Here is a 9,986-nt window from a genome sequence, read left to right as displayed (position 1 = left end):
GGTGAAGTGCAAAATAAACAAGACTGAGCTAATAAAATAGAAACGACAGGAACTTCGTTCGGATAACTTCGAGTGGATTTATTCAAAATAGTCCCCTCTGGCCCCGATACACTGTTTTGCGCGATCTAGAAGCTTTTCGAAAGAGTGTTTTAGGTCATTCATCCTTCAGGATGTCGGTACAAGTCTTTTGGATGGACCCTATGGACGCAAAACCTTTTCCTTTCATGGCCAAATGCAATTTTTCGAATAGGTAGAAGTCACAGAGAGTCATATCAGGCGAATACAGTAAGTGATTGGTGGATAAAATGAGATTTCTAGTCAAAAAATCAGTCACAAGAGTGGATCGATGAGATGATGCATTATCAGGCAATAAGCGCCAACTACCTCCTTTGCGGTATTCAGGGCGAATTCGACGAACGCTTCAAAACGCCAAGAGAAAAAATTGCATTGACGGTTTGGTCTATTGCCATGAACTACTCGTGGACAATGCCCTTGGAATCGTGAAAGTAAATGAGCATCGACTTGATTTTTGACTTCTCCAAACGCGATTTTTGGGGTGGAGGGTCGTCTTGCGCCTTCCATTCACTTTGACACTTAGTTTCAGGTTCATGTTGGAAACACCACGTTTCATCACCAGTTACAATGTTGTAAAGGAAGTTCTCGTCTTTTCTCGCCTCTTTAATGAGGTCTTTCGAGTGTTGAATTCTGAGCAATTTTTGGTCCTCAGTTAACTTGTGCGGAATGAAACGTGCACAGACCTTTCGTAAGCCCAAACGAGCAGTTGAAATGCGATAAATCGATGTTTTGGAGATATTCAACTCTGATTCCTTCAATTTCAATAAAGTTTTCGGTTCATATTTGATAAATTTACTAACAATTTCGATGGAGTTTTCGGTTATTACTGATTGTAGGGCGGCCCGTATGTTCATTGACATTTATGTCCTCACAACCATCTCTGAAACATGTACACAACTCATGAACTCTGGCACGAGATAGACAATCATCGCCATAAACTTTTTTTATCAATTCAAATGTTTTACCAATTTTAAAACAAAATTTGATATTAGCTCTTTGTTCGAAATCCATTTTTGTACCGATGACACAAACATACTGACACTTTAGACGCAATAACTTCGCTCCCACTGAACCGAATGTCACCAAGCTTTCAGTGGAAGTCAGCTAGGGGTGTGACTTCCAACGACCTAACTCATTAATAAGATGGCGCCTTCAAAAATATTTTTATAACGCCAGTCTTGTTTATTCTGGACTTCACCTTGTAGAGCTCTAGATAACCGGATATCGAGCAGTGCGAGTAATTCTACTTATAAACTCGCTCCAGACTCGTTAAGAAGGTGAGGAATGGGGTAAAAACTAAACCCTTTTTGGTAAAAATTGTAGCAAAAAATTGTGATGATCACCGCAAGGCACTTCTGGAGAAACGGACTCCCCACAAACAGCGATAACTTTTACAATTTTTTTTGAAATTTTGAAAAGTCGAAACGTGATAAATTAATACTATGTTTTTATTTTTGTAAAATAAAGCAATTGGCTACCAAAAAAAATATATTGAAAATCATTATTTTTTCGGGCCTTTGACTACCCCTAAATCCTTAAATTTTTAAACGATCGCGAAGTTTCGCTAAATGATGCTATTATATTCCCTAAGTATTATGAACCCAATGAATTCTTTCATAGACGAAACGGACTCATCATAAATTGAATTGACTTAAAACAAACATATTTACACCTTACCTTACTACGCCCTGCCGACGAAAGTTTGGAGTTTTAACATCGATGACTCGATTATTCTTACATTAAGAACTACATTTCTACATTTATGTTTTGAAAAAAGATTCTTGTCGTCGGTGCTGAATTTTAACACATAAGTGCCAAAGACCTCAAGCTTGATTCAAGCGAAGACCGGATAGACGTACAGAAAGTGTACTCTCCACATGCTGGGCAGGGTGCACTGTCTGAGATGCCCACCTTTTCCATGTGCTTCGCCCATCATCAGTCCAAGAGCTGCCTACAGTCCTCTCTGTTTAAGGTCAGAAGGATCTGCGACAATCGGTCGAACACGACAGGTATCATCAGTTTTGTCCATCTGCAACCTGCCAAACTCGCTTGTGGGTTGAAGTAACCCGTTTGCCAACCGTGGCTTTGATGGCTGAAGAACGGGCTCCAGGCCAAAGAAGTTGGCCTCAGAGGCACTCCTAGATAAAGAGTCAGAGGTCTGGATGTCCACGTGTATCAGGACTCATGTTAGCATATAGGCATAGTTCCTCCTGGATTTACACGACTCAGCTACCCTTGAAGTGGTTGGAGGACTGTCTAAGGATATGAGCACAGCTTGGCAGTCGCAGCAGACACATATACACATACACATTTCTTGCGTATCTCCACCGTTTTAATCTAGCAGATAATTCAACCTGCCCAGAGTGCCACAGCGAAGATGAGAGTCTAGAACAAGTGACTTTTCAGTGCGCTAGATTTTTCGAAGAGCGCTTCGAGCTCGCAAAATTCCTCGGCGTCGTCCCCACACCAAATAACCTTGTAACGCAAATGCTGAACTCGTAAGAGAAACGGGAAGCAGTTTGCAGCAAGGATATTAATAAAACTGCGAAGCTTAGAGTGGAAGCGCTTGGCGGAAGCAAATCGAATGAGATCGATATTGAATACCCAAGAGATGCCTAGATGCGTCGCCCAAAGAAGCCATTGTGGAACAGATCTCCTGTGGGGATGACTGTATTCACGAACAAACGACAAACACGAACGCCTGAGATAAAGCCTCAAGACGAACCCAAACAGACGACAAGTCGATATCGAGTAACGATATTGCAATTTTCCGATGCCCCATTGGTGACAAACCAGGTATAAACACGGCTCCACCTTGATGGAATCGCTTTTAGCAGTCCCAGGGTGGAATCAGCCGAGGGGAGGAACGTTATAGAGTTGGTGGGAGCATGCCCCACGCCTTTGATGATGTTTTCGACATATTCGATTTTCACATCCTCTGCAAAAAAAGACACATATACACTGAAGAGCAAAACTGTAACAAAATGCAATTCTTTCTATTTCAACACATTTTTTTGTAACATTTGTCTTTATTTGCATTATTGCTTGCTACTAGTGTTGTTGTTGTTGCATTGACACCAAACCGGTTTGAGAGAGAGAGTACATACATGCCAATAAAGTTATGCAAAAAAAATATTTGATTTGTTAAAACATGTCTAAAAAAAAATGTGTTGAAATAGAAAGTATTACATTTTGTTACAGTTTTGCTCTTCAGTGTAAATCTGCCTCTCCACCTGTTTTCTACAACGAAGTTCATTGCTTTCAGCATACACCTCGGCTTGAAACACAGATGTGAGCATTCCAAGAGCAAAGTGTAGTTTTGTCCCAATGGATTCCACGTAGACACCAGAACTGGATTGGGTCCTCCTGACTCCCGCGAGAGAGTTTAATGAGGTACGGTACACTAGACAGGGCTAGTTTACTGGGGCGGCAACCTTAGGTCGGGAAAACCCCGAGTCATTCCGGTAACGTAGAACCGGTTGGCATGGGAATGGCAGACCACTGACGCATAGGTGATACTATGTTTTATCATAGCTATGTAGATCCATAGGATCTTGCTAGGAGAAGGAGTTTACTATCGAGGACTACTCCAAGATATTTGATTTCTTTTAGCACGAACGTTCATCGCTTTTAAGTCTATTTCTACTTCATCAGGCCATCTTTTTTTTGGTCGGCCTCTCTTTCTTCTTTCAATTGGACGCAAAGTAAACATCTTGTTTTGGATTGATTCGTTGGGCATTCTTATGATGTGCCCAATCCGTACAACCCATACCGATACAAACTCTTATATAAATAGAAAGCCTCGTATTCGTGTTGCTCCGTCCAAATAGCACGTTTTCTGAGCCTATCGGTAGATGTTAATACTTTCGACCTATTCAGGGTTTATTAAGGCTGATACAATAACGAAATTTTTAGTGGTATTTTGGGGCACCCAAACGTTTTTGTATTACTGTCATGGATGGATATTAAAATACAATTTCCACTCCGACATGACGATTTATTTTGATCTCTCCTTGATACAGCTATAATGTAAATCCAAGAGGGCACTTGATAGTAACGAATATACATAGATGTGTGGCCCTCCAGTTTGTCAGAGTTAAATGTAGTTTCAAAATCCGTCTAAGCTAAACTTGCAGTGAGAAGACAGTCACTAACAATTCGTCGATCTGAGTAGGATCTAGCACAATATATAAATTGGGAGTTTTGTCGTAGTGCATCATTGCATGTAAATCATCCATAGTTTAGAGTATTGCTAAATTTTTGTCTTGTTTACTTAAATCAAAACTAATCAGTGCATTGATCCTTTATCTTCCGCATAAAGAAAGTATATAGGAATCCGATCACCATTTGGTAAATGAACTAATTCCTCATGAGTAATCAGATGAATCGCAGCAAGCCCATAAAACAACATTGGTAGCCCTGAAAAGTCACGCAGTAAAAAATAATTTGAAAAATAAAAAGGAATTTAAAAATTTCATTTACCTAGATTTATAACTTTCAAAAATCGAAAGAACCTATCTTCCAACGAAAGATCTTGAATAGCCCGCTTACTGCAGTGGTACTTCATATACGGATAGCATCCTGTGCGGAGTATGTGATAATTCGCTCCAGAATCAAGCGTCCAATTGAAGTGCGACCAGCCACGCTGATCATTTTCAACATCTTTAAACTACAAAGAGGTGCGTCAATAACGAAAATATCATTCATCACAGTGCTGCAATTGCCTTCACAAAATACGAAGTCCACGGTGGTTCGTTGCATTGTTTAAGGTACGCTGTTAACACTTCCGATGCTTTGGGCTTCAATAAAATAGCAGTAAATCGCATTTTGTGCAAACTATCTGGTTGCGTCACTCCTAAACATATTTACTCAAACTTTTGTTTTGCTTTGTTGCTAAAGACCGGTTGCGAATGTCACGTGATCATACAGAAACTGAATCAATAACCAACCGCAGGACGAATTTTCAATTAAACGAGTGCAACCTTCGTATTTGCCGTTTTCACAAACAAACAAATTGGAAAGTGCATTGATTTTACACATCCATAAATTGGTTTCTTTTGTTTTGGCAAAAATACATATTTCAAGAAACTCCCTTAACTGAAAGCAGTCGACCTTGTCACAGCTGACGACAGTGTCGGGCAGCGCACTAGTTTCTGCAACAAAAAAAACACCGCAATGATTTACAAGTATTTCTGTATGAAATGTTAACAAAATTCTATGGAAATTCTATCTGTAACACAATTTGACTTTGATTTCGCAATTTCGTACAAAAAACGCTGAAATGTGAGCAAGCGAATGCTAATAAAAAGCAAAATGTAGATATTAAAATATGAGGTAATTTGTATGCGCGCTTACACATCACTGAGTGCCAGCACAGCTGTTGAACTTTAGTGTTGCCAATGCCAAGTTTGCACTTTTTGTTAGTGTTTTCCATGTTAGGAATTTTCTGGGGATGGTTGTGTGAATAGTAAGAATAGTAGATACATATCGTTCCTAATTGGCTAGTCATATTTATTGTTGTGTAGTGTTTGCCCACAGATTACGTGATAATATCCAAGTTCGTTTTTCTTTGTAAAATTTAGCAAATCAATTTACTCATTTTGCAAATTTTCATGTTTTAGCATACTTCGTCAATATGTGGCCCCGATTGTGGTTTTATTCTCGACACTCTGCTGTTAAAATAAATATTGAAAAGGCAGTAAAAATCTCAACCCGTGCCCTCTCCAGCCAGGCAAAGCAAGCGGAAATTTCCGATGCTAAATTAACAAATTCAGTATTACCCAGAGAAAAAATTGCTGATATTCGCATATATAATGAACCAATTCCGCAATATCTACCTGGTTCCGAAGAGATGAAAACACTGGAGAAAGCTCTGCAACGTTACGAAAGTAACTGTGAAGATATTCCGATTGTTATAAATGGCAAAGAAATAAGGAAGGGCAAGGAGGCATATCAAGTTATGCCCCATAGGAAAAATCACAAACTTGCCAAGTATTATTATGCTGATAGTGCCACCATAGAAGAAGCAATTCGTGCTTCGGTTAAGAAGCAAAAGGAATGGGATAAAACTCCACTCAGCAAGCGTATCGAAATTTGGGAGCGAGCAGCTGATCTAATGGCCAAAAAATACCGTGCAGATCTGTTAGCCACTACGATGTTGGGTCAGTCGAAAACTGTTATACAGGCAGAAATCGACTCCGGCGCTGAGATAATCGATTTTACGCGTATGAATGCTGGTTACTTGAAGGAATTAATCGTGAATCAACCACTTAGCCCACAACCGGATGTAACCAAAAACCATTTACGTTTCCGTGGCTTGGAGGGTTTTGTAGCAGCAATTACGCCTTTCAATTTCACTGCAATCGGTGGTAATTTGGCTTACACACCGGCATTGATGGGCTGTAGCGTATTGTGGAAGCCATCGGACACTGCGATGCTCTCCAGTTGGACAGTATTCAAAATAATGCGCGAAGCGGGTGTACCTGATGGTGTAGTGAACTTTGTGCCGGCCATTGGTAATTTGCATACAAAAATTGCACTAAAATACGTCAATAATTTATTGTTTTCCTCATTACACACTTAAACACGTTTATTCCATTTGGTAGGCAAGAATTTTGGTGACGCGATTACGAGTTCTCCAGATTTGGCTGCTATCAACTTTACCGGGTCGACGGCGACTTTCAAAACTCTATGGAAGCTGGTGGGCAACAAAATAGATGAATATAAAAACTATCCACGCTTGGTGGGTGAGTGCGGTGGCAAGAATTTCCACTTTATCCATCCGTCAGCGCATGTGCAAACAGCCGTTGCACAAACCGTACGATCGGCTTTCGAATATGGTGGACAGAAGTGTTCGGCTTGCTCGCGCCTCTATGTCCCCGAGTCACTGTGGGAATCACAGTTCAAAGGACCACTAATTGAAAAGGTTAAGGCGCTGAAAGTGGGCGACGTGCGTGAAGTTGATACCTTTTTGTCGGCGGTCATTGACGAAAACTCGTTTCAACGTATTTCCGGATTCATTAACGAGGCTAAAGAGGACCCCGAATGCACTATATTGGCCGGTGGCAACTTATCGAATGCAAAAGGTTTCTTTGTCGAACCAACCATTGTACAAGTTAAAGATCCGCACAAGCGTGTAATACGCGATGAGATATTTGGCCCAGTATTGTCGGTGTATGTCTATAAGGACAGCGAATTGAATAAGGCTATAGATTTGGTTAGGAACACTACAAAGTATGCATTGACTGGTAGCGTTTTTGCTACAGATGAAGCATTTTTGAAACAGTCATTAGATGAGTTTAAAGATGCCGCTGGCAATTTCTATATTAATGATAAATCGACTGGCGCTGTTGTGGGTCAACAGCCCTTCGGTGGTGCGCGCCAATCAGGCACAAACGATAAAGCGGGTTGCCCATTTTATCTGATGCGTTTTGCTTCGTTACAGGCAGTCAAAGAGACATTTGTGCCCCTGCCCGAAATATATTACCCCTATATGAACAAAACGAACAAATAAATTTATGATATTATATTCCTCAATAATTGAAACTAAACGAATCTCGAATGGCAGTTAAAAACTAGCTTTTAATATTATGTGACTATTTTCCCGAATACAAAATTGCAAATCTAATGAATTAATTATGCAATTCAAAATCTCAATTTGCACAGTGTATTGTGTTTGTGTGTTATTGGAATCTCCCAAATGAATAATTAAATGAATACTAACATAATATGATAATAATCTATATGTATGCAATGTTACAACATACCCACGTACATTTGTGCATTAGATGCCAAGCCCATCATTTGTTATCAGCAGTTCTTACGCACTGATCGGTTGGTGGCACCCGTTTACATATACCTATACATACATGTACATATATATGAAGTGAACACAGACCTGCGATAAGCGCTTGTTTTTTGTTTTAATTTATATTAATTAATGATTGTTTAGAGGTCAAGCCTAGTCATAAGCGTGTCTAAAAATGGAGCCACAGAACACATACTGGTAAAATATATACTATAATTTGAATTATTTTTGTGTCTTAGCGAACTACATAATTGGACAATATTCAAATCTTTCAAATAAAAACGAAATATATATATACATATATATAAAATGGTGAATGTGTTTCCTTAGCGAGAGAATACTATTTAGTTGCGCCATGCAAGCCAATATGGCCGAGACTGTTTACGAATGTGGCATCCGCACGAAGCACATAAACAGGTAAGTTTCTATTGATGATCATTAATAGTGTTCGTAACAGAATTGTATGCTGTTTATTATTTGTTTTTGCATGTGTTTTTCTACGACTTTTAGTGCAACGTATCTTAACTGGCTCAATGTTGGATGTCGCGAAGCTGCATACAAATTGTGTTCTAATTCTTGCCATAAATTCTGTGACAAATTTTTCGATGCATACGGCGAGAATGTGTAAATTCGCAGAAAAAAGTACCGTTATCTATGCTTTTGTTCGTATGCATTTTCTACTCATAAATTATACTCAGTTTCGTCGCGAATTTCGCTTGTTAGTAATGGAGTGGGGAGCTACGGGAGCATTACGGGGTTATATACAGTTAGAATTTTTCAAAAAACCGATTTTTCAAGTGAACCAATAGATGGAAGTCACTAGGGGCCTAAGCTGGTAAATACGGTGGATGCTCCAACAATTCGGACTTTATTTGATGGATTTTAGTCATTGACAAAATGCTCTTGTGCCTCGATATCTTAATGAAAAATGTTCTTATGAAAAAGTAATTTATTCTTTTGCAAACTGGGTATTTTTTTATGAATTTTTCCCTTCAGCTAGTCTACGGGTTTCAAAAATATTCAGAATTTATTGTTGAACCAGTTTGCAAGTAATTCACCAACAAAGTTCCTTGCGCATCCCAAAAAACTGATGCCAACAACTTCTTGGCTGACTCCTGGACAAGAACTCGTTTCGGAGCCGAAGAACTAGGTTCACACCACTCTTTGGCCTCTTGTTTTGATTTAGAATCATGGCGATATACCCAAGTCTCATCCATAGTGATGAATCGACGCACAAAATCCATTTTATATTCTCAAAAACGCTCTAAATGTTGCAAAGAAAGTCGTTTTCCAATGTGTTTTTGTTGTTCCATTGTTAGCGAAAGGGGCAGCCATTGTGAACACAGCTTTCTGAAACCCCATACTTCAGTCAAAATATTGCTTACACTGCCCAATGATATGCCTAGGGATTCTACTAAATCTCTTTCAGTCACTCGACGATTTTCCAATACGATTTCCTCTATTTTTTCTACGACTTCTGGTATTGTTGCTGTTTTTGGATGTCCTTGACGGGGACCGTCTTCAAAACTTGTACGACCACGCAATCGATCTTTCAACTGTTCTAATTGATAGCGAAATGTCCTTATACACTTTCAACATGCGTTCATAAATTTCGTTTACTTTTAAACCTTCCAAAAATAAAAATTCAATAATCAATCACTGCGCCATACTTGATTTTTTCATTGTAGAAAATACTGTGACACGTCGACGCTAAATGGCTTATAAACAAAGAATGAACTGACAGATTGAAATTAAGCTTTATATTTTTCCATATAAAGAGTGTACCAACTTAACAAAAAAAAACATTAGGCTAGTAGCAACTCAAAACTTACTGAACAACCTAATATTTGCACTTATGGAATTCTGCAATTACTTTGTTTTCCTACTGGCTGCCTTTTAAATTCGAGCGCATATTCACGAACTTCATCTCGAGCATCATCCACAGTCTATGACTCAGCACTTTCCAGCAAGACATTGCAAAATTTTGATTTGATATGAGGAATGACGATTGCTGGAATAACTGAGTGCAAACGAAAATATTTTTCAAGCTTTTGCCGTAACTGCGATTGCATTTGAATATTAATTTTCGTAAGAAATTTTAAGT

At 39.1% G+C, this 9,986-nt stretch overlaps 2 protein-coding genes across 2 annotated transcripts; one reads left to right on the top strand and one right to left on the bottom strand.

Annotated features, from left to right (window-relative positions):
- Positions 1-4,051: 4,051 nt before the first annotated feature.
- LOC128860508 (uncharacterized protein C15orf61 homolog) lies at positions 4,052-5,287 on the bottom strand. Its single transcript, XM_054098089.1, has 3 exons — positions 4,800-5,287; positions 4,558-4,744; positions 4,052-4,494 (listed from the first exon to the last, which is right to left on the bottom strand). Exons 1-3 carry the CDS (start codon positions 4,899-4,901, stop codon positions 4,364-4,366), a joined length of 420 nt encoding a protein of 139 aa, XP_053954064.1. The 5' UTR covers positions 4,902-5,287; the 3' UTR covers positions 4,052-4,363.
- A 235-nt stretch (positions 5,288-5,522) lies between these two features.
- LOC128855898 (delta-1-pyrroline-5-carboxylate dehydrogenase, mitochondrial-like) lies at positions 5,523-8,193 on the top strand. The gene is made up of 3 exons (XM_054091126.1): positions 5,523-5,632; positions 5,697-6,590; positions 6,681-8,193. The coding sequence occupies exons 2-3, from the start codon at positions 5,711-5,713 to the stop codon at positions 7,586-7,588; spliced, it is 1,788 nt and encodes a 595-aa protein (XP_053947101.1). The 5' UTR covers positions 5,523-5,632; positions 5,697-5,710; the 3' UTR covers positions 7,589-8,193.
- The last annotated feature ends 1,793 nt before the right edge of the window (positions 8,194-9,986 follow it).

The sequence above is a fragment of the Anastrepha ludens genome, chromosome 2 (assembly GCF_028408465.1).
Source record: "Anastrepha ludens isolate Willacy chromosome 2, idAnaLude1.1, whole genome shotgun sequence".
In the NCBI taxonomy this organism is placed as follows: Eukaryota; Metazoa; Arthropoda; class Insecta; order Diptera; family Tephritidae; genus Anastrepha; species Anastrepha ludens.
This window is presented reverse-complemented; position numbering and strand designations above follow the sequence as displayed.

Excerpts from the sequence above, each read along its gene's own strand:
- LOC128855898 (XM_054091126.1), top strand. The coding sequence starts at position 5,711 with ATGTGGCCCCGATTGTGGTTTTATTCTCGACACTCTGCTGTTAAAATA. Across the intron at positions 6,591-6,680 it reads GAACTTTGTGCCGGCCATTG|GCAAGAATTTTGGTGACGCG; the intron begins GTAATTTGCATA and ends TCCATTTGGTAG.
- LOC128860508 (XM_054098089.1), bottom strand. The coding sequence starts at position 4,901 with ATGCGATTTACTGCTATTTTATTGAAGCCCAAAGCATCGGAAGTGTTA. Across the intron at positions 4,745-4,799 it reads GGACTTCGTATTTTGTGAAG|TTTAAAGATGTTGAAAATGA; the intron begins GCAATTGCAGCA and ends ACCTCTTTGTAG. Across the intron at positions 4,495-4,557 it reads TTTGAAAGTTATAAATCTAG|GGCTACCAATGTTGTTTTAT; the intron begins GTAAATGAAATT and ends GTGACTTTTCAG.